Source organism: Sander vitreus, chromosome 4 (assembly GCF_031162955.1).
Source record: "Sander vitreus isolate 19-12246 chromosome 4, sanVit1, whole genome shotgun sequence".
Lineage (NCBI taxonomy): Eukaryota > Metazoa > Chordata > Actinopteri > Perciformes > Percidae > Sander > Sander vitreus.
Genome location: NC_135858.1, coordinates 31,192,877 through 31,218,319, shown reverse-complemented (window position 1 = coordinate 31,218,319; position 25,443 = coordinate 31,192,877). Strand labels below are relative to the sequence as shown.

Genomic DNA, 25,443 nt, shown 5'->3' with positions numbered 1-25,443 from the left:
CTTCGTATTCATGGTTCGGCTGAGTATCCTCAGTTCTGACCTATGATTACGTAACGCCTATCCTCTGTTCCTTTACATTTGTTCATCTCTGTATCTAATCTGAATGGCCAATACTGACACTGTTGGTTAGTAGATGTACACTCATAAATACTTTAGTCTAGAAACCTACTGTTAGATGAATTTTAACTTTTTTAGCTACAAAGGAAAATCATATATTATAAAGAAATGTTAAGTGTTCTTATTTAAATACATTTGCAAATATATAGAATTAAGAAAAGGACATTACCATTTTTTGGGGGGAAAAAAAGCTTTTTTATTTTTTTTTTGATTGATGGATTGATTGTTTTTTATTTCGAATATGTAAAGACCAGAACAGCAGACAAGAAATAAAAACAAAACAAATCAATAACAACACATAACAAGACAATACATTAATAATAATAACAACTTGTGAACACTTGACGATCTTGACTTTGATTGGTCATACGCAGGTGTGACTAATATTAATAATTGTAATGATGGTACCATTTTATTAAGGTGTGTCAGGAAGCCATCCCAGCGAGCCAGCATGCACAGAACCCGGGCTCTGAAATCTGAAATATCCATGCAGCCATTTCTCCATGTTATTACATACATCTGTTTCAATCTCCAATGAAAAAAGTCTATTACAGATTTCAACAGCATTATGAGTAGAAGCAATTTGATTGGCCCACGAAACTAGAAGGTCTAGAAAAGATTAAAAAGCTTAGTTATAAAGTTATATGTATCTGCCATTTCAGAACAGAAACGGACAGGTTCCAATCAAACAGTAATCAAATAACACCCTCCTGTTGGTTTTCAAGAAAAAATGTGAAGTTGAAGTAATCATGCTCCTCTACGTGCTGTCACATGTCTGCACTTCCTGTGCTGTTCGTCAGCATCATTAGTGCGTGTGCTACGTGTGGTAGACTCTGTGTGCTATTATTTATGGCTCCACTCTGACCACGGTTCACAGCAGCAGAAATGCTGCAGGGTAAATATGGGTTTACACAACCTTTCCCCTGGTTTGGAGACTGTTGATGTGGAAGATTCACATGGACTCCAATCAGCCGAATGGAGACCCCCGGGTCACCTGTACAGGTATTAGCCTACCTACTCCCAGACGGCCAGGGGCGGGGGTAGAAACCCCCCTCTTCCAATTCACTGGGCTAGAGTGCTGTCAATCTGATTAATTGTGATTTCCATTGGATCAGAGTACTGTCACTTGGCTGCCTGTTCTGCCAATCTTCCCAGCCCTTGTCACATGACCAATTCATGTTTCCATGACAACTATCCAAAATTGTGATATCATGGAACCAGCACTGGAATTGTTTTGTTAAGAAGTGGCAGACTGTGCCTACTGAGTATGTGTATTGTATTCTGATATACAGTTGGTTTAAAATGAAAACAAGTGATATTGATAATGAATGTGATGTTTTATTTAGCAGAATTACATTGTGTTGTTCCATCCAATCCAATATTTCCTATATTTCTAAGCATATTGATATATTGAGATATTGGCTATACACCATCATAACATATAAAACTCAACATGCTCAACTCACATTTAGAGCTTGAAAGCTGGGTGCTGAAACCTTAATGTGGATAATAATATAAAGGAAATTAGGACTGCACTCCTATTCAACTTTTTATTGCCGAACGGACGTTGCATTCTCACAACTGAATGGCACTTTTTTTTTGTAAACGGGTACGACAGGTAATTTAGCAAAGTATGAATGCAATCCATTACTTCCAACCCTGCCGGTATGACCTATCCAACTTCACAGGATACATTATACACATTGTAAATTCTGAGAATGTTACTGTGACACTTAAATTTAACCTAAAATACAGCAGTTATATCTCACTTTTGCACACTGCAGATGTTCCTAATGGAATATTAGTAAGAATATTGGTGACAGGGTTGACTGTGTAATAAGCCCACAAACAACTGGGTCAAAGTTTCTGGCTCAAAGCCTATCCTGAAATGCTCCTCTATGCTTCTGAATATTCAGCAGCTGTCACTGTGTGGGTGGAGTCACTGGGGCTATAAATGACCACAGTGTCAGTAAAGGTGTGTTCTACCACAGACTGGAGCTCATGATTAGGGTCTACCTGGGACTGGAGCAAACAGCAGACTACATCACAGTAAGTTCATATGTTTTCTTCTGAGACATCAAAGTGTATGTGTTTCCAATGCAGTAATGGGATATTACACTGCTGTTACATTAGTCTATTTTCAAAAAGCCAGCAGTTGGAGTATTTACACATTTCATGTGACAAATGAAAAATGTTTGATTGAGTTGCATATAGCCTTACCCTGCGTTGAATTGCTTTTGTCGACTTAACTGCAGGTTAAATTGAAATATATTTCATGTGTAAACCCATGAAAGCTCAATTTCTAATGTTGCTGCATTGTTGCTGCAAATCTCAGAGTTGATATGTGACCTGGTCTAATGGCTGCAAGTTCCCAGATCCCAAAGAGATGTCTGAAATTGCTTTTAGTCTGACCAACAATTTCATTAGTCAAAGATATTGCATTTACAATGATTATGGCACAGACAAATGGTATATCTGCACATCTGACAACAGCTTTTAATCATCTTTAACAGGTCTACACACAATCTTGAGCACACTATTGTGTCTCAGCCATTGAAAGCATGCAGGAGTTGATCCCCTTCGCCAAAGAGCTGCTGAGTCAGAAACCCAGCCGTGGTTTGCTGAAGGTCTACCTGGTGGGTTCCGTGTTTGCAGTGTTGGGGACAGTCATTGGCCTGGTCGAGACCGTGTGTCACCCTTTCTTCTCCGGTGAGCCCATGGACGCAGAGATGCTCCTCATGTTGGCCCGGGAGCAGAGGACTGTTGAGGCCCAGATACAGCGCAATGCGGCCGGCCAGGAAGAGGAGGAGGAGGATCAGCTGGCTCATGACAATGAGGTCACGACTCAGAGCACCAACCTCCACAAAACCCATACACTCAGCCAACGTAGCGTGGCCAACCGGCTGCACGCTTCCTAAAGCCAGAGGGGTCAATCCTAAGTGACTGGAGATATTTATTAGGGAAGTGCTACTGCAACAGCACTGAGTTGTCCAACACGTACATAATCTAAAGTTTTATACAGAAGTGTCAGAGCTGCCTGCCATTCTCTTCTGCTTATTAATGATGCCTAAAGGTTCTGTCGGAAATGTGTCTTAGTATGCCTTCGAGTATGAATTGAGACTTTTTGACAGGCCCACCTACTGTCGTGAGATCATGGAAAACATGTCAATAATACAGTATGTGGTATAAGTGAAGTGTACAATAACTCAGTGAGAGCAATGGCTGTGTGGTTCCTCAGGGACCGTCTCATTGGATCCACTGGGGCCCCAGCAAACATAGGAATTGTTAAATGTTACTATTAGTAGTTTACTTAAATGACAGACCTGTTGGAAAATGGATAAATGCAAGTCATAGACACTCGAAGTTTATGAGGAGTATGTGAGGGCAGCAGCATGGTGTCCGCAGTCTGCCCGGCTGTAAGCTGCTGTGTAGCGCCACCTTCTGTCTGTTGGATGTATCTCATCTGCTAATCCACCCATGAACTGGGTACACTGAGAGGAACCTTTGTTGTAAATATTATGCTATGTGCAAATACTGTAAATATACATTGTTTTTCATACCAATAAAGTTCATTTTATTTATAAAGACTGCTCTCCCTCTGGTTTGACTCCTTCACACTTTTGAAGCACACTTTATTTGCCAACATATGAAGAATAAGCACAGATGAACTTATGCTTGTCAAGGAAAGTGTTAAGATCACTTCACAAATACCTTATGATATTTGATAAAAACCTGAGTGGATGAGACTTACACCTGTTATTACAAAATATGAGAGTGTCAGTTGGTCTTGAAGGTTAACGATTTCTTATTGTGTGTTGTTTTAAGATACTGACACCTATTTCTGGAAAGTTCCTAAATTAGGTTTTGAAAACGTGAAATTTTAACCCATTGGCAGATTTTGTATATAATTATTTCTATGACTCCATAGACAGACATTATTGTTGAGATACATGAAAGACCGCCCCCTCACTGCCAAAGGTCCATAGTTTAAGTCAGTTATTTTTTGTTAACTAGTTTTTTGTTGTTGTAATAAACAAGTGTCTTGGAAATTTGAATCAAATAACGACGATCTAAACCAAACCGAAGCCCTAATCTTGTTAGAAGCACCACTTCTGTGAATGTGTTAACTGGCACCAACATGTAACAATCTGACGTCTAATGTATCAACAATCCACGCAACTAACTTTATATGCTCATAAAAAAATGAGTTTGAGGCGTGCATGAGTGTGTGTGTGCATTTAGAGTAAAAAAGGTGGTACATGATCTTGGTAAGACATATATATTTATATATATATATATATTTGACATTGTAGTAAATATTTTTGGTGCATCAAAAAGCGTGCTCGTTAAAATACCAGCAGAAATTAGTGCATAAAAAGTCACCTCACCAAAATGAAGTATTTGAACCTCATAATTAAATACAAAATGAGGGAACAAGTGCAAAAAGGTCCACCAAAAGAACCCCCCCTTCCACTAGGCTGGCCTCGGGCCTGTAGATACCTATCCACACAGACTCGAGGCTGTGCCATTGCATCCTCAAGCTTTTCACTTCGACGTGAGGTTGTCCTCAGTCAGTCCCATGAACCATGAAAACCATGAACTCAAGTTTTACAGAATGATAAAGCATGCGGTCCAAATGTGAATCTATTATCAGTGAGCTCCAGTCGAGCACCAAGTGTAGGTTGTAGAGCTAAGTACGGTTAACTGGCCCTGCAGTCTGTGTTAACAGGAGACGCTCATATACTCACTCTAGTGTTGACTGATTGCCCTGAGCCCCATGACTGCAGAATTTGTAAGGTCACAGGACGGTCCGGCTGAGTCACCAACAGATGGAGCATGGTTCACTGAGATAGCACAGCAACAATGGGATAAAGCTGCCTGACACATGCACACACGAGTGTAAGGCCGATATAACCCTGAGTCAACATGATACTCTTTGGTCTAAGAATAGTTGATAGAGTGATGGCCTATGTCAGGGCTGAAATGGATGACACTTAAATCTCTGAACACAGTTGACCAAAACTGACTATCAGCCTCCTATACAGTTAAAAAACACGGGGCAAAGAAAATACAAACGGGGCGAAAATTGCATTTTAAGTTCAAGAACATCTTGAGCCCCCCCTTCCTTGCCTCACAGTGGTTTAGGCCCTGACACACCAAGCTGGCATCCAGGGACTAGTGGTGACAACGGCCGACTGTGGCATCACCTCACGTCGGCCCTTGTTGCCTTTGTCTTGTTAAAAAATTAGCAGAGCCTACGGTCCCTCTGCTTCACTCCACGCTGGGAAGACAGCGGACACTGGGAGATGGCTAACAAGTCTGTCCATCTCCCGTGCTGTCATCTGTTCTCTCAGCAAAATAAGTAACGACGAATGCCATGCTTGAGCTATGTTACTGGTTACTGGTTACACGGCCGTTCGACTGGTCATGGCTGTTTTCCCAAGATGGCGCCTGCTTGTATACGTGAACGCTACTGTCTTTATAATCTATCTTTTTAATAAACTGTCTGTACACCTACAAAGTTCTCAATGCTTCGGTTGACATGTAGGGACCCTCATTATGCTACCGTGGAAGTGTGGTGCTATTTTGAGCCTTGTTAGTGGTATAGAAATAGCGATTTCTTTTTACTTTACCCGTGCCCCGACGACTAGCGTTATAAGGCAATTAGCGGTTTGCGCTATCTTGTTTCAAGCTAGAGACACATTCGATTAGCATGAAAACACATCTCAGAGAACGGTCGACTCGGTTATCATGTGTTAATAACCCCTAGGTTCATTTTGAATTGTCCTTTAAGAATCAATCTCAGCTGTTTTACCTGTTAAGGTTTCTCTTTACTGCTGTATAGCTGTGATAGGTTTGTCATATCGATTGATGTGACTATGCAGGTGGTTAAACTCTGTTTAAGTCTGTTTGGCAAATGAAAAGCGGGCCAAGTACTGTCTGCTTAAGAAAGGTAAAAAAATATGCATATGATCTAATACATTCTGTGCAGAAAGGTTGCTTTGTGTCAACACATTTGACGCAGTAATGAACCTTCCAGCTGCACAACTTACCAATTTAACTAGGGGTCCAAAGGTCAATTACAGAAAGTCAAATCAAAGTGACAAAAGGGTTGGGTAGAGATTTATTTCTGTCTTTTATAGAAATAGGGGTTTGACTTGAAAGGTTGCTAGTGGATACCAGAGGCGATACACAGTGTGAAGCTGCTGACTGTTTGCCAAGCCCTCCCCACTGCCAACCAAGCAGCCTCTGAGTCACATAGAGAACTACAGGCTGCACAATGCTGCAGACCAGGATGGGATTACACTACATCCTGGTTTGTGCTTTTCTAACCATATTAAAATGTACACACCTGCAAGTAGGACAAATATGATGTGGAAGAGGATTTGTAAAACTCACCAAACTTTGGTCTAGTGAAGAATATTTCCCATTTGATGGCCATGGTGCAGCTAATGCATCTTGAGTTTGAATATTTCACTCAGTGAAAGCATCGTTTAGGTTCAGTAAAGTGACAGAAAATACTGCATGTAATCAGGGTTTCCGCAGGTTTCACCAAGTCAAATTTAAGACTTTTTAAGATCCTTATGACTATTATGAATGAAATTTGAGACCTATATCATGACAATTTTTTTTTAAAGACTAGAGCTGCCAGATACTTGGCAGAACTGGTTGATGGCTGTCGTTTGCCTTCAGTTAGAAGGCTCTCCTTCTTGCATGAGACTCCAGCGTCTGTACACCCATGCAGCGTTCCCAGTTTAAAGGCCCCATGGCATGAAAATTTCACTTTATGAGGTTTTTTAACATTAATGTGAGTTCCCCTAGCCTGCCTATGGTCCCCCAGTGGCTTGAAATGGCGATATGTAAACCGAGCCCTGGGTATCCTGCTCTGCCTTTGAGAAAATGAAAGCTCAGATGGGCCGACCTGGAATCTCCTCCTTATGAGGTCATAAGGAGCAAGGTTACCTCCCCTTTCTCTGCTTTGCCCGCCCAGAGAATTTGGCCCACCCATGAGAGAGAGAGAGAGAGCATGGCTTTCAAACAAGCGAAGCATGGCAGTTGGTCAAGTACACCCCCCCCAAGCCAGGTATTGCTAAACTTCCACTCCCCCATAGCTGAAGAATAAAATCTGTTTCATGTCTGTGGTACAATCCGAAAGACTCGCGCTAATAACACAAACGCTGATTGGCTAGGAACTAATAATAATTAAAAATGCGGGAGCTGCGGGAGCATTTCAATGAGCATTAGAGATAGTGTTTCACGGATGTAGGAAACTTAAGAATGATTAAAAATGATTTAAGACCTAGAACACAATACCTTAGTAAAATTAAGACTTAAGGACAACATTTTTAATTTAGGCGGTCTCTACTTTTTTTTTAGAGGTTTTAAGACCCCGCTGAAACCCTGGTAATACTGTCATACTTTGTGAAAGGTTTATTTTTTCCACAAATGATAGAAAATATATGGCATTAATAAACAGCAATACATTTCTATTTTGCACCATTTATTAAAACATTGTATGTACACAACAGAGACTGACACTTAGACACTGCACTGTTCATCTGTAAGCACTGACAACTGAAAACATTAGCCTATAACTTTTTTACCAATACAAAAAATGTTCTTTGTTCTTCTACAACAATCCAAGCAAATCTTCATTATTCACATTATGCTGCAATTTAGTGAAAAGACTTCCGGTTTCATGTTTCTTTTCTGCTTGAATGCAGATTTTCTGATATTCAGATGTAATGTAATAAATGTTAATGTCTTGATACTATACCTTTCAGACAAATTGAATCATTCAAACTATTTAACATTTATTTGAAAACACAAATAACACTCGTTTAAAGCTGCTTTAATTGACTTTTTTGGTGACATGGGGACGGTGGAAACACTGCAAACACAAATTATCACCGTACAAAGTTATTATGGTGAACTTGTTAGCAAACAGTTGCCTATTTACACATCCAGCAGCGTTATTATGGAACCCACACAACTTCTAAGAAAGGCCCGCCCTTCAATAGCATTCACACGCTACTATTGGCCAAGCGTCCATGCTTACGCAAGGTAACGTAAACCGATTTGTTCAGGTCCTATCCCCTGACCAATCGGCTATCCTAACCTTAACCACTCGAGGTCAATGCCTAACCCCAACCAATCGAGCTGCTTCATAGGGCGGGCCTTTTCTAGAAGTAACGTGGGTTCCATAATACCGCCATCCAGCACACACGGAGCAACATTAGCACGTATTTGTAGTTGTGTCCACCTGACGAATGCAAGCCGACTGGTTTAGTCTCCGCCAAAGCCTGTAGGAAATATCCAGCTCTTAATCTTCTGAATGCTTCACTATGTTCACCAGCTGTTAGTGTACAGCACACTGGGTTCATCAGAGCTTTTTCACTGGAACCAGCTGCCTGCTGCTGCTGGAAATGAGGTTGCTGAGAGCCAGAAATCCAAAACAAAGTGCAAAAAGAGGCTAGAAACCATAGAAGGGAACTGCAAAGTTGGTTTACCGCTTTCACTTCACACATTTAATATAAAAATATTGATTAGTGCCGCTTTAAGGCTGGGATGACCTTTCTTTGACATTAACTTTAATCGACTTTCACAGTGTTTATTAAAACACAGATGTGATAAAATCAGCCTGTAACAGTGGGATTTATCAATGAAATGATCTGAGGAGATGCTAAATATTAGCATACAGTAAAATGTGAGAAAAGTCTTGTTGGCAGGAACATCCAGCTGGAGGGCTGACCTCCACAGAGTGATGCATATGCAAGTCTGAGCATGTGCATTGACAGGATGTATACTGTACTGTGTGTGTGTTGTCTCATGAGTGTATAGTACGTGTATTCCTGTACAGTCTCAGCAGAAAGTCAGATAGATAAAGAAGTCTGCATGCTTCAGTGTGCTGTAGCCTGGCAACCTGGAGGTCAGAAACACATGGTTTGTTTAAGCATATGGCCTTATGCCTTATGTGATGTACAACACACAGTGTGGCAGAGGGAGGAAAGGTTATGGAGCTACTCCATCTAGAGGATGTCACAAAGAAGGTTTGCCTGGTGGACACATGAACACAGGCTGCCCCTCACATGAAGCATCAATCTGGATAATAGGAGGAGAGGGCAGGGACTCTATTGTGCTTTTTTTTTTTAAGATTATTTTTTGGGCATTTTTAGGCCTTTATTGACAGGACAGCTGAAGAAACGAAAGGGATAGAGAGGGAGGGGGGGGAATGACGTGCAGCAAAGGGCCACAGGTCAGAGTCGAACCTCTATATATGGGTACCCGCTCTACCAACTGAGCTATCTGGGCTCCCGACTCTACTGTACTCTTAACTGTATATGAAGCCTGCTAGAAAGACATCAAACCCACATTTGGATTTACTTCATGGCATAATATGTACATTTTCTCTTGATTTGGTTAGATCACACCCTCATTTCCGTGTTTGGATAATTCCCTTCGTTCCAATGAAGTAAAATAAAGATTAGACTACATCAGTGGAGGCTGTTGTAGCAGCATGTTAATGCCCAAACTTCTGGAATGATAAACGGATGTTCAACCGTCACATACAGGTGTAATGTTCAGGTGTCCAGCTGAGGCGCATGTGTATGTCATTAGTTTATGCAGGTATATTTGGGCATAAATCAAAGTACTGGACAAAATAAAATGTTGACCTGATGCGCTAGATAAAAAGTCAGAGGATCACCAAAGTTATTATAATTAATCCTGAGGGCAGGGGCAGAGCCAGATGTTGTAAACATTCAGGGCTCAGCCCAAATTCCACTTTATTCACCTTGTTTTAATGTATTGCAAATTATCAATACAATACAGGTTTTTATTTTCAATATTTTATTTTTCAGTTTCACCCCTCAGATATGTGCCCATTACGACTACCCGTCTATTTACTTCAGCTGACAATACTTGATTGATTTAAGTTGGTCAATTAGCAGGAATCTCTGTTGTAATTCGCTATATGTTTATTTTGTCATACAATATCATGTTAGAAGTTCATACTTACCATAAGGTTTTCCCTACAAAATGTTGACCGCTATACACTGAGTGACTTTGTGCTCTATTGTTCAAACTCCACATTGGCTTATATGTGGAACAGTGGACTGCTGGGAGGAGAGTGGAAAGTTTGAAGGAATTTCTCCAAGGGAGAACAGCTGTTGTCACCAGGTGGGTAACTTTGTAGTTCTGGAGCTGATTCCTCAGCATGTGTCCATGGCAAACTTTTGGTCCAAGATGTGGATTGAAGTGTAGTTCCACTGCATGACTAAATTGTTTCCTCTACGGCAGAGCAGAAAAGCACTTTTATATACAAACCAACATCACTAAAAACTGTTCACACCAACAACTTAACACTACCATGACAGCTGACCAAGCCTTAAAGGCTGCACTTCTCAAACGTCATAAGCAATCTCTTCAACAGAATGTGCTGCCATCACAATATGTAAGAGATAACTACAAAACAGGCTGGATGTGCTGTTAACAAAAAAGTCATTAAAAGAACCCTTAAGTCCAGTTCAGACCAAAGATTTGCGACGAGACGAGTTGAAACGTGCGACTTCTTACAATGCGTCTTCTTGCAAAGTCACGTGATCAGGATATATTATTATCAGGAGTATTTTCATGGGCTCGGGATGGGATGGGTGCGACAACTGATTCCCGTGTCACCCTCTACTCTCTAGCTTGTTCGACTGTACACACCGTGCTTGCGGGCGCTTGTTGAGACGCCGTCTACCTGCCATTTCGACCAGTTAACAGTTTGTAGCAGAAATAAAATGGATTATGGATCATTTCATTTCAATAGTTTGTAGATGACTTTACAAGATGACTTTGCTATTGGCTGTTGAAACAGGTGACGTCTCTTACGTTCTAAAAACCAGCCTCTGGAGACTCGACAAGCTGAGTCGCAGCCACACCATCAGCTGGTTTGAGTCGAGCTGAGAAGGAGCGGTTCAGACCGCTGCAACTTTTCTGTCTGCGACGTTCTAAAACTCTTGTTCTTCAAGAGTCTTCAACTTCTTCTTGTCGCGAATCTTTGGTCTGAACTGGGCTTTAATCCTGTCTTTTGAGATACATTCATATTTTTTTTTACACAATCCATAGTCATACTGTACCCTGCTTTACCTCCTCATAACAACATAAACATGGCAGTCTCATCACCTGCATCGTCACATTTAAAGCACACAAACCCCAGTTTTACCGAAACCATTCAGCTCTGTTCATTCCAGCATTGCATACTGGACTGCATGAGTCCAACCTTCACTATAAGGATCCTTGGTCATGTTGCAATGCCTAATGCAGTAACTGCTCATGTCCACCACTGATCACAGCTCAGTATCAGCATACTGTACCCACGCCCAAACTTATCAACCGGACAGTCCTTCTGCTCTAAACAGCTGCCGTGGTAACATTTTCCTCAGCAGTGTTGGGGGTGGCCGCTGTGCCTGTCAAGGTCCCGGTGACTGGTGTGTGTGGGGTGACTTTTGCCAGTCGGTGCTCCTTGCTGTGGGTGCAGCAGAGCTGGAAGGAGGCGCAGGCCGAGTTGCAGCAGGGTAAAAAGCGACAGACACTGACCCGCCACAGAAACCAACCGGGTGACCAGCAGCACCAGCAGAGCACCACGCTGCCTGCTACCACACCCAGGATGATGTAGAGAACCAACAGGGACAGGGAGGCAGGGGAGTCTAGGGATAAGAGGGGGGGAGGCAAAATACAAATGGCTTTATTCACATGGCAGCCATATTTCATTGAAGTTATAATTCATGTGGGAAACACTTACTGTATAGCTTATCTTATAATTAACCAAACTACTTTTGTCATTTTTAGGGTTTGAGCTGCCACCACAAGCGTTGCAATCCGGCAATTTTTCGCAGGGTTGTGCGGCGGTGGGTGTGTCACTGAAACAGCTCATTTGTGTGATGTCCTCATGTGTTCTTTAACCCCCCAATGTAGCACAAGTTATATTTCACAGTTACTGTTTTCCGCTTCAGATAGACTGTTTCGTTGTGTGGCAAACATTGAGCTGTTCCGCAAACTCCTGAGCAGTTTAGCGCTTGTGTGTTTAAATGTTCTTGTGGCAGCAATAGAGGCAGTGATGTTTCCTGTTTCCTGTACAGGATTCTCACACCGCCTCAAAACACCCTGACAAGTCTGATCTCCGGTGACATGATTGGCCACCCCCAGCCACAGCCTTAATACACTACCCCCCCTCAAAATGAATGGAAAGACCTGCTTTTTTGCCGCACAGTCTGATGGCCGACGCAGCCTGTGAATGCACCGGAAGGCTCCCAAACCACTCAGTACTGAAAAGGGTGTTCTATCTGCCAGGGATCAAATCTTCCCAGGGCTCCTCTCCTCCCTTTCTACCTTCCTACTGTCTAAATAAGAGAAGTTCATGGGACAGTGCTTAGTTCACTCTCGTATTTTACAACATCATTCTCTAAAGAGTCACGGTGGCACTAGTTAAAAGTAGTGCTCACCACCTTCAAACAAAATGTTTTTTTTGTCGGATGGTTAGGTAGACCACATCTTTTTTGCATACAAATCACAAGAATATCTATAAAAAATGTCATATTTTTATGTTAAATGATATAATTTATTCACTATTTACACTGGCCTCCTGTCTCTCAAAGAATTGATTTCAAAATACCGATGTTTATAAAGCGCTGAATGGTTTAGGGCCAAAATACATTTCTGATCTTCTGCTACATTATGAAGAAATCACTACATTTTTAAAATGGTCTAGAACCACCACTGGGACTAACACATTGTTGGTTTTGTTCTTTTCATGTAAAGAAACATCAGCCCTATCCTTCAAGAAAAGAAACATATTACGTCGTCTTTCTGTCCAATACAGAGACACAGGTCACAAACTATGCCCTCCAGGACATCTAAATAGGGCTGGGCAATATATCAATATTATACCGATATCAATATATGAGACTAGATATAGTCTTAGATTTTGGATATCGTAATATAGCATAATTGTCCTTTCCTGGTTTTAAAGGCTGCATTACAGTAAAAGGATGTAATTTTCTGAATTTACCAGACTGTTCTAGCTTTTCTATTATTTTCATTTACCCACTTAGTCATCATAAACCCATGACTGAGGATTATTTATCAAAACTCTCATTGTGTTAATATTTTGTGAAAGCACCAATTGTCAACCCAACATTATTGCCGCAATATCGACATTGATGTATTTGGTCAAGAATATCGTGATATTTCATATCGCCCAGCTCTACATCTAAATCTGTCTAATTGTCCTGACATACTATAGATGTAGTTCATAGAGGTTGGCTGTAACAGTCATTTAAGATACTTACTGTGCAATAAATTACATTTTGATATGCCTGGAGCCCACTGACTGTTTAGATGCCCAGTATTTACAAATTAATTCAACCATAGCTAACAAGTTGCTACTGAATCTGTCTGTCTGTTCATACAGCCTGTGGCCCCTCACTGTGGGCTGACCTGGATGCATTGAAATGGAACTCAGGAAAAAGCTGGCAATTTGTACAGCAGGCGAATGTGAATCGCTTCTGCTGCTCTCATTTGAACAGTCAGAACAGAAGAATAGCTGTGTGTTCTCAGGCCAGAGTTGGCAGGGCCCTAAAAGCAATCAGAAGCTGATCGACTGGCCCAAACTCTGTGAGAGTCTGTGTTTGTACCTGTGACGCTGGAATACAGACAGATCACTCAAAAGGCTGCTCTCTGCCGTGAGTATCCATCACCATTTATTGGTTTACGAGCCTTTAGGTGAAATTAACAACTCAATAGTCACCACCATTAGTTTTATTGGCAGTGATCAGGACTACTTTGCATCCAAATGGTTAATTAGTTTACCAACCAACTGACTGCAGGACATAGCCAGTGGAGAGTGTTTCTACTGGTTGAATTAATAAATATCTATTTAGCCCTATCTTGCACCCGGCGCAGAGCAAAGCCCGACGCAAGTGTCTTTGCTAGTTTAAGACCGACGCAGTTGTCAATTTCCCGTCCAGCGCCCAGCTCGTTTAAATAGCAAATGCACCTGCGCCCATCTGTGCGTCCATGGGCGTGCTGCTCTTACAGGGAGGTGTGTTCAGGCGCATTCTTGGCGTATTGCTATCTTGAGGCAGCGTAAAAGCGATCGCGGCATTGACCAACAAAAACCTGGTCTAAAGTCAACAACGCAGCATTTCTTTTTTTTTAACAGCGCATTAGTAAAATGTGCCTAGGCTCGTGCACAGCACGTGCACACTATGCTTGTTACACACACAGCAGCAGCAGCACACAAACATGCAAAAGATTGAAAATCTAAAAAAATTCTTAATTTCTTAATTCTTAAAATTCTTAAAAAATCTTAAAATAAAAATATTACAATGTGAAATAGTATTATGATATGATCTGCTTGGGCACTTGCACTTTACGAGCAGATCAGTTTCTTCTCCTAAGAATCTCTCCTTACTGCTTAGCAAATCTGCCATCATAATAGCAATGTGCCAAGTTACAAACTATACTGGCTTTTAAAGGGAATGAGAGATGACACTGTGATAGGTTTATTGCACGTTACGACCAAAACGTTTATCGGTGTTTAAAGCCCCCAACGTCTCCTTCTAGGCAGCGCTGCGCACAGACCCTTTTTTCCACCTTTAAACTAGCAAAAGTGGATTCGTACATGCCCTAAACACACCTGCGCCAGGCACTTCACGCCGTGTGTTTGGATTGATAAAGTTCCCATGGCATGAAAATGTCACTTTATGAGTGTTTTTAACATTAATATGAGTTCCCCTAGCCTGTCCATGGTCCCCCAGTGGCTAGAAATGGCGATAGGTGTAAACCGAGCCCTGGGTATTCTGAAAGCTCAGATGGGCCAATCTGGAATCTTCCCTTTACTATCATAAAGGGAAAGGTTACCTCCCCTTTCTCTGCTTTGCCCACCACCCACAGCTGCCCAGAGAATTTGGCCCGCCCATGAGGAAATAGAGCTACAACCGTGGCCGCAAGCTGGTCAAGGCCACACCCCCACCCTCCACCTTGCCCCACCTCTCTCCTCCTCAATAGCATTTAAAGCTACGGACACAGAAATGGCCCATACTAAGGAAAGCTCATTGTGGGACTGGCTCGTAGTGGCTGTAATTCTGCACCAAAAGCTGAAGGGGACCACTAAGGCCTATATAAAAGCATCCAAAAAGCAGCATGTCATAGGACCTTTAAACTAGAGCCCATTATGTCACAGTGCTCACTCACCTGTTACAGACTCATGACTAGGAGCGCTGTTTGGCATGCCACAGTTGATATGTGTAGGAATCGGCACTGTGGGTGGATTCACAAAAGGTGGGGGTGGGGTTCCTATTGGCGGCGGAGGTTCAGGAAGTAAAAGCTGACCTGCTGATGAAGATTAAAGATGTTGCAAAGAGATTTTGAGCGTGCTGTAATAAAATCAGGGACTGTATCTTTAAACATCAGCATCACCAATGTCACCTCATCATCCCTTAACTGACCTTTACAACCCGTAGTCAGGTTTTCCTCCAGGTCACTTCCATCCCCACAGTTGTCAATGGCTTTATCATCACACACCAGACTGAGAGGGATACACTTCCCATTTCTGCAGGTGAAATAGGGCTCATTGTTGCACTCGGATTGGTTAAAACCTAAAGAGGAAGATAACAATTAAGGGATCAGGGTATGAGAGGAAGGATCTGAGTTAACCATAAACATTGTAGGGAAGTTTAACTGTCCCCACCCCTCCTCCTCCTCCACACAGTTGCTTGTAACCAAGGAGGACACGGAGGATTAAAAAACATGATGGGCTCTTCAGAAGAGGTAACGACACAATCTTCTGAACATAGCCATACTGAGAAATACAGAGAGAGTTGTGTGGCGCTGATAGTCTTAATGAGCTTTGTAGCAACTCATTTTAATGTAACGGACGTTCATTAATATAAAAAAAGTTACGCACTAAAGCTTTCATTAAAGCAAAAGGAAAATATGGCTGCTTATGAGTTTTATTGTAAACAAAACAGTTATTTTTGAGGGCTAACAAACATGAATGCATTTTCATCTGCATAAAGCATTTTCAAAGCTTTCTTGTGGAATACATGAAACCATTGGCTGGAATATTGCAGCACGAATACGTGTGATTTCTCAGCCACTTGGTGAAGAGTACAAAAAGTCATCCAAACATCTGAAACCTCTGTTGCTTTACAGGCTGATTAACGTACGAGCTGTCTGTTGTTGGATCGATAGTAACATTAGAGTTAACACAGTCTTACATTTACACTGACATAGCATGTTTGGTGTGTTTTCCCATTTTTTTTTTTTCTCATCAATGCAACACTGTTCGGCAGAAAACTCTAATATCACAGATTTCATCTAAGCAGCACATGAACAGTTAGTGCCACTAGTGCAGTGCAGTCCAGATGCATGACTTGATGTTTGTTATGCTACTGTGAACTTTCAGCTGTATTATCATTCAACCATAAAGTACCATTCAGTGTGTGATGGACACCCAGCGAAAATAAGTTTCAAGTATCTGCATGTATATTTTCAAAGCGTACTGAAATGAAGTTAACCAATAGAGCATACAGAAACAATAGTATTGTATACCTTGAAAAATATTGGACAGTAATGTAGGGAATATTTCATTTATAGGGATCAAACAATAATGAAAGAAAGTCAGTGAACTAATAACTACTAGTATGTTTTCTTAATAGACTGCTCAGATGACTTGTACAATTTGCACAGGTTAATGAATGATGTGATATTGTTGTGCCGTGCATTAAGGGCAATGAATAATTTCAACCTTTGCGAAGGATATTTGTGCTAAATGCTATCGTTGAATCAGCACGCCTTCGCGATGGTGAAGTTAAAAGAATGCAGCAGTGGCTTCAAATTTATCAACCAAAACGCTTGACTTTTATGGCAGCTACACACCGGGCCGATAATCGGCCGTTGGACAGTCTGGCGAGGTCAGTGACTCGAAGCCCGTTTCGGTGTTCCGCCTGTCGCAACCATTTTGGCTGACCGACATGTTCGGGGTCGGACACACACGGCATGCGGAAATGGCAAGCGGACACCAGGATTGCTTCTCTCAAACTGCGCCGCTGCTGTTATGGAGACGATACGCCCCGCCGCCGTGTTCCGAGGAAATTTTTTGACCAACTCGGGGAGACTGATCAGTCCAACTGCCTTTTCTGCCAACGGTCGGCCGTCTGGTTGGTGTGTAACGGCCTTTACTGTGAACATTTTACTGGTCAATATGCTGCAGTTTTACAAACAAGAAAGAGAACAAACTTTTGCATGACTTTTTTGCATCTAGCGTCTCACGTTCATCTCATGACACAAGCTAGCGAGAGTACACAACACTCAACTTCCGTGTAGGCTACTACACTACAAAATAAAATCACTTCCTGTGACGGTTCGTAGTATTACTGATCTACTGTTAAACCTAATAAGGTTGTGTACGTTTTTCACATATTCATATTATATTTTCGCTGTTAATCGAGCACTGTAAATAATGTAAATAGTGAGTTTTAACCACACTACAATTTAACATTTCCTTTAGACTGTTTTAAACTCATTCAGTTGCTTATTCAAGTGCTTTAAATAAACAGTTTACCAGTAAAGCTAACCTAGCCATGTGGTAAACTGGCTACAAATGCACTTGGATAGAAGATCATTGAACATACCTTTACTTGAGAGGTTATTGTATGAGAGTGATAATGCACTCCTTTCCTGATTTCAGGCCATCAGGATAATTATAACATCATCATATATTGGTTTATGTATGTGTATCTCAGACACATCATCTGTAGAATGGATGGACATGTCTGCGGCTACATTACATTGTACATACGTTTTGGTTTTAAGCAGTTTTGAGCCAAAAGCGGTCTCTGTGCACACAGTGTTTTTAGCTCCAGTAGAAGAACTAATCTGTGTTTAAACTAACAAACCCAAACCACATATCTCATCAACATTCTCGTATACTAGGCATGCACGTGCTGGGGTAAACAGGAGGCAGAATGTATACTCTGCGCGTTGCTGGTAGTTGCCATGGTAACGTTATTAGCTTAGTCTCAGAGAACGAGACATTGTGACCCAATCAGGCGGCGAAACATTGGCGTCAGTGTCGGTGTTGCCAAAGGTCTCCGTTTGCGTCCGAGACTGCAACACAACCCCACAGATTCCAAACCAAAATGGGTCAGATATGTTTCCGGTTTAGGGGCCCTAAAATGCCAGAACAGGGGGGAATGCAAGGTGTAAACGTAGCAAAAGATATTCGTTTTTTAAACCAAAACGTGGCAATGTCAATGCAGCCTGTATCTTTCTTACCCAGTCTGAAGGAGGTGAAGTCTCCCACAAAGTCGACTCTGGGCTGAGTCCCCCGGGTCACCAGCCTCAGGGTCAGGTAGTTTCCTGTGGATAACACTGGCCGGGGCGGGCTCTTCCCACAAAGAGGAGGCCCGAGGGGCGGCGAGCTCCTGTCCCATCCGTCATAGAACTGAACATACGAGCCGGCATGACACGGGTCCTCCGAGCTCTCACCGGTGGTGGGCTCCAGTCTGGGGTTGAGAGGGGCGGAGCCCCGAGGGGACTCTGGGAAGAGAGGCGCCGGGCTCAGGGGGGCCACTCGTAGCAAACTGTAGACCAGAAAGAAGCGGAAGTGGAACTGGACCTTGTCTTTAGGGGAGCTGGCTTGCATGGTGAGGTGGCAGTCAGTTCCCATGGTCACAAAGTAGTACTTCTTGGATTCCTGGTGCGAGTTGACGATCATGCCGTCACCCCGGATCGTCTGGCCACAGAAGTCCACCACGTTCACTGACAAGAGAGAGACAGAATCCTCAGAGACAAGCTGACACATGGAGCATTTCTGTAAGGAGAACTAGAGATGGTCCGATACCATTTTTTTCTTCCCGATATCGATTCTGATACCTGAACTTCGGAAAATCGGCTGATACTGAGTTATGATCCGATACTATCCCTGTATCGCTGTGATATGATTGCTATCTTTGTTGTGCGGCCTATCTCAGGTTAAACCCTTTGGGAAACATGAACAAACACAAACAATGAATGCCATAGAACTTTTGTTTGACAGTCAGTCATAATGGATAAAGAACAGGAATGAACTACTTTAAAGTCGATTTTTTTCTGGGCTAAATTACGTGGTATTGGATCGGGGCATAAATTCCAGTACTCGCCGATACCAATACCAGTATTTTTCCTCTAGTGGTATCGGTATAGGAACATCTCTAATGATAACGGACGACTGTGTTTGGCTTTTTAATGTGATTTTTCATTGATCACAAAGGGAACTTTTCAGCCTTGTTCTTGCCAAAGTGCAGAAGCCTGTTTGCCAGGTAATTAGAGATTTTAGTTGTGAACAGGAAAACCACTCAGAATCTTGACATAACAGGCAAAAAGGCTTTGGCAACCATGCCAACCCAGCTCATATTTTGGGCTGTTGTAAAGTGTTTGAGTGTATGAGTGTAAGACTACTGATTGGTAGGGGCACACAAGTCATTAATGAGTGGAGAAAACAATATATGAGTCCATATGAAACAACATCACATGTTACATTTATCATCTATTATTATTATTTTAACTCCACAAGAGTGTATCTTCATGTGTTTTGGTTTTGTCGAAAGGTCTTTATTATTCTAACCATTGTCTGTCTCCTTGATGATGACTGTCGTATCAATCTTAACTTGATATGTTATTTTATCTGTTTTTATTTTAATGTTAAAGGATAGGTTCACTATTTTTCAGGTCCGTCTGTTTGTTACCAATCCTCCGCTGCAGAGTTTGTTTGTTTGAGCCGCACCAGAGTTTAGATGAGCTTTCGCACTAGCCCAAACCAACCGGACTATCTGACCAAAACTCACACACACCAGTGCTGCTAACTCAGCCATGTGATCAGCGCGGTGATGGTTTGAGAAGCAGCTCACTGCTTATTAGGGCTGCTCGATATTAGGAAAATATGCGATATGCCAAAACGTTGTTTAATATCGCGATAACGATATTACTTACATACATGCACATAATATTTCGGTTTTGGCCCTTATTCCGAAAAAGATGATATTCTAAGCTGTTTACATGGCTAATGAAGGTGAATATTCCACTAATATTCCCGTTAACATGTAGCTGTGCAAAATACCATTTTTTTCATAGTTTTCCAATGGTGGAGGACTTGTTGGAGCGTGCAAACACAGCCTCCCTCTTTCATTCCTTCAACCAGCTTCTTGAAAAGGTCAGCGTAGCGATGTTTGCTCATATCCAAAAACCTGTTGATATCCAAGTCTTTGATAATGTTTAAAAGTAGCTGTGTTTCTCCTTCTTAATGGGTCTGCAGCCTTGCAAACTGTTGGCCAGTTGGTTTGTGTACAGTAACCATAGCAACACACAGAGCTGACCATAAGCCGTAAACAGGCAAGAGGCTGTAAACTGGGCGTAAACTGCAGTAAAAACCATGACTGAGACGCATACTGAGTGCGCTGTATACACTTCCAAACAATGCCTCTAAAACCTGAATAATACCGGAATATCCCACGTCTTAATCGGAAAATGCTACATTCGGAAAAAGGCCTTATTCTGAATATCCAACCGGAATATGCTGTTTACATGACCTGTATCAAATTCGGAATATTGTCACATTCGGAATAATAGTGGAATATTGGTGTGCATGTAAACGTACTCATTGCTTGTAGAAGAAAATAATTTCCAACATTCTTTTATTGAACAAATTGAGCATTGAATTGAATATAAAAGGCAGCACTAAAAAAAGAAGAACAGTTACATTTTAAAGTCTAGTTCTCTACAGAAATTTTCTTTCAAACTAACACAAAAAATCTCTGAGTGTCTATCGCAATGACTATAAAAAGACCATATATTGTGCAGCCCTACTGCTCATCCACAGGCAGTATCAGGCCAGATGGGAAGGCGGATCCGGGTGCCCCCACACAGCCAGCCACCCACCGCCCACCGCCCCCTGCCTCTGGGCAGCAGGCCAAAAAAATGAGAAAATTTACGACCACCCCTGGAGTTTATTAGCTCTGTTTCCCTGGGAGACAACTAGATCCTCCCGCACTGACCTCCAGGAATGTCCCAAAGCCAGGGAGCCCCTGTTGGTGGGAAACAGCTCATCCCCTTTTGCACTGCACAAGTAAATACAAAGCTTCAGGGGACACTGTCCAAAACATGGCTGACCAGAGGACGCCAAGTCCCCAGTAAAGATTTTTGCAGGCTGAAAATCCAACTCTTTTAAAAATACTATCATTGTAAATGGAGTCCATTTCAGAGAGCATATCCCGAGGGCGGGTGAGGGTCAAGGTCTGGGTGACACATGGGAGACAGCATTGTGTGGAAAAGGGCAGCAGCCTCACTGTCCATCCATGTGTTGTTCTAATATTGGTGACAACACATTATATCACTTTACACTTAAAAGTGATTCAGTTCAGTGTTTCTGTACGCCAAACAAACTTTATAAACAGTACAGTGATCAACATGGATAAACTGGTCTAAGGGGGCTAAAGCAGGGCTGGGCCATTATCATATCTTATGCAATTTTATATCACAATATATATATATATATATAATGAAAGGGCTTTTATTTATTTATTTATTTATATATTTAAGTATCTTTTGGTGTCATGCCTCTGGTGTTTCCTCACTTCCTCACATGATGGCATTTCCTCAGCTTGGTTCCTGTTTTTAATGAATTCATTTTTGTCGATTTATGGGGGTTTATTGTGTTATGTGTAGATATCTGTGTGCGTGTGTGTGTGTGTGTGTGTGTGTGTGTGTGTGTCCGCATGTGTGTGTGTGTGTGTGTGTGTGTGTGTGTGTGTAGGGGGAGAGGATATTGTGTTATGTGTGGATATCTGTGTCTGTGTGTGTGTGGGGTGAGGATATTGTATGAAGCACTTTGTGCTACATTTACATGAAAAGTGCTATATAAATAAAGTCTGATTGATTGATCAAAAGGGAATTATTTTTTTTAAGACAAATCGTATAAAGACAAAAAGACCGGAATATGTGTGTTATGATCGACGTAGCGTTCTGTGTACCTGGCTTTTGTTTTTTTGTTTCAGAAAGCTTCCGATTAACTAACTGCCTCACACTCTCTCTCAGCCAGCACACTGCAGCTCTCTCTACACCACTTTCTTGTATTTAACTATGCATACTAAACTTTATTTTAACGCTTTCTCCTTCATGTTGCTTCCCCCTGAGACGGGTTGTCACAATTTGTCTTGAAAATGAGATATTTTAAAAAATGGATTACCTATATCACAGAGATGCAACATTTAAAAAACAATCCTAACACAGAACACTGCTAAATGATTTGCAACATTGGCCACAATGGTCTAATGCAAGGAAGGTATTAACGTGACAGCTACCTCTGGGATGGTCCACACATTTCTGTTATTTCACTGTATATGTTGTCATGTTGCCCAAACTTACTGTATTGTATCCATTTTAATTAAACTTAGTCTTTATTATTTACTTATTGATCAATAACTTTAACATCATTTGATCATATAACCACAGCAATACAATCATAATAATGAAGTTTGAACTTGTTTTTATCAAACAAATGATTACAAACATTAGTTTTAGAAGTGATTTAAAGGGCCTGTGGTGGTTTGACATTTACACAGCAGCTATCCATTGGCTCTCGTGTTCCAGGCGTCTTATTCCCATATGATATGAAAAGAAATGAACAGACTCTTCAAACGTGCGTGAGTCATGTGATTCATATAGTGACCATCAAGCATGCATTCATTTTAGTTGACATTCTAATGCAGTAAGACTTCAGAATGCTTTATCTGCATTTAAGGGGAGACACCCCAAGGAGAATAGAAAAAAGAAATTGAACTAATAGATATCACCATGAAACCTCCCCAGTTGATTACTTACATTAAGACAAATATCTTTTGTATTTCATGTTTTCTGAAATGTTATGTTTAAATATGGAAATTATGCATTATCTTTTTAAATATGCGCTAATTTGCATACATTTCCAGAAGAGAAATCTGAACATTGGAAAAAGCCAGGTTCAAAATTCTTCAGTTATTTTGTTGACATATTAGAGTCAAAGGTTTTTACAGACGGGATTTTGGATCTCCTTTTATCACTCCATAAATCAGAATATGGTGTCAACAGCCATAAAAAAATAAATAAAAATAAAAATAAAAAAAAAAGTACACTGTTTAGGTATAAAATGTTACATACATCAGGCTATGAATGACATCTGAACAAACCCCTCTGTAAAAACCTTCAGATTATAGATAGGAGTTGTGTACATCAGCGGGTAGAGCACGCGCACATATAGTGACACAACACATAGGCTTATTCCTCGACGCAGAGGTCCAGGGTTCGAGTCCGACCTGTGATGATTTCCTGCGTGTCTTCCCCCTTTCTCACCTAGCTGTCCTATGAATTAAAAGGTGGAGAAGTCCAAAAAATAATCTTAAAAGAATATAGATAGGAGTGAAACTGGAACGTTTGGTGTATGTAAGTGCTGCTGAAGTGGAGATGTCTGAGAAAAATCTCATTTTGAGAAAACAGCCTTTAAAGATTATAAAATTCCACAGACTTTGCAAGACATTACAGGTGATTGGGGTAAACATTTGAACTAACAGATATCAACATGACACTTCCCCAGTTAATTACTTACATTAAGACATGTTTTTGCATTACAAGTTTTAAATATGCAAAAGAGGCATTATCTAATGCTATTTTTTAGTGAATTTAGGAGAAATCTGCAGGTGCAAATAGACAAAGTGTAGTAAAATAAACACCTACATGTGTATTTTTGGCTGTGTTTTTCCCAATAGTCTGAAAGAAGACATGCTGCGGAAGCAAAATAGCCCAAAAACTCAAAATTGAAAAATTCTGGTTTTGCCTGGGGTGTCTCCCCTTAAACCACATGATCACAAAACAATACTTTGACCCGCATGCATAATTAGACAATAATGAGTATGATGTGTGGAATAAAGCTGTTGGCACGCGTCTTGAGCTATATTTCGCATCGCATACACAACAATATTATTGCCACTCACAAACACTACTACTTTTGTTACCTTTCCTTACTATCACAGTGGCACTATACTTCTACTTTTAGGCTACTACTAGATGGGGGTGGGTGATGTAATAGTGCAGTAATTATCATGTAGGATTCAATATCTCAATATTAAGGAAGAGGATGTGAAAATTGTATTTGAATTCTGAGAATTCTAACTTTAAACTAAGAATTCTGAGTTTAAACTCAGAACTCAAATACATGTTTTACATGTGGCCCTAATCCTTTTCCGTACAATATTCAAATGTTACAACAGTCACTATATATATGTTTTCTTCAGATAATAGTACATGATTAGACTTTGAGTCAAGAAACAGAAATAGAAGATAAACTTTGCTCCAGTTATAAAACTAGTCCTATTGCTCTTTCTCTCTCTCTGAAACAATAGCTCTACCACACTCATCGCAATCACAGCGTTACGCTTGCACTAAAGGGAACTGGACGCACTTTTCCCGAGTGCTTCACTTTCAACGCGATCCAAATGTCATTAGCAGTCAGTGACAAGTGTCTGAAGTCTTACCGGTCTCGATGGCCGAGCTGTGCAGAGTCACGAAGCAGAGCAGGAGGAGCAGCCTGAGCCAGCAGCTCTCCACCTCCACCTCCATCATCCACACTGACAGACAGGAGACTCACAGAGGAGACAGCAGCAGCAGAGCCATTCTGACTTCACACTGACCTGGCATCATACAGCAGTGCTAACTGCTCAGCGGAGAGGAGAAAGTGTCTGACCGCTCTGCTCTCCATCACAAACTCTCTCTGCCTGGCTTTTATTCCAGTTCAACCTCCTCCCGTTCCCGCCCTGTCATCTCCATGACAACAACCAACCAATCAGCTGCCAAGCCAGCAGAAAAAGGGTCGTATTTCAAACCAAAGCCCCCCCCCTCCACACACACACACACACACACACACGCGCGCGCACACACACACACACACACACACACACACACACACACACACACACACACACACACACAGAGTACAGAGTACAGAGTACAGTAGCAGTAGCTTACAGTAGGCTACTCAGCTAGCAATTGTTAAACGTTAAATGCTAACTTACATAGCAAAGCTTTACTTGTGACTTAACACAACAAAACAACAAAACGTCTAGTATAGGGTGACCAGACGTCCGGTTTCCGGGGACAGTCCCCGGTTTTGGTGACCTGTCCCCGGCTGGAGCTGTCCCCGGGAATGTCCCCGGTTTTCACTGTGACTGTGACAGACCCGAAATTGGAATGAAAGAAAGCAAGAAAGAAAGA

General features: G+C 41.5%; 2 protein-coding genes across 2 annotated transcripts; one reads left to right on the top strand and one right to left on the bottom strand.

Annotated features, from left to right (window-relative positions):
- The first annotated feature begins 2,675 nt into the window (after nt 1-2,675).
- Nucleotides 2,676-3,704, top strand: LOC144516341 (G0/G1 switch protein 2-like). Its single transcript, XM_078247567.1, has one exon. The coding sequence runs from the start codon at nt 2,679-2,681 to the stop codon at nt 3,033-3,035; it is 357 nt and encodes a 118-aa protein (XP_078103693.1). The 5' UTR covers nt 2,676-2,678; the 3' UTR covers nt 3,036-3,704.
- A 3,953-nt stretch (nt 3,705-7,657) lies between these two features.
- Nucleotides 7,658-24,912, bottom strand: ldlrad2 (low density lipoprotein receptor class A domain containing 2). Its single transcript, XM_078249321.1, has 5 exons — nt 24,708-24,912; nt 18,442-18,927; nt 15,612-15,761; nt 15,358-15,498; nt 7,658-11,810 (listed from the first exon to the last, which is right to left on the bottom strand). Exons 1-5 carry the CDS (start codon nt 24,793-24,795, stop codon nt 11,515-11,517), a joined length of 1,161 nt encoding a protein of 386 aa, XP_078105447.1. The 5' UTR covers nt 24,796-24,912; the 3' UTR covers nt 7,658-11,514.
- Nucleotides 24,913-25,443: the final 531 nt, after the last annotated feature.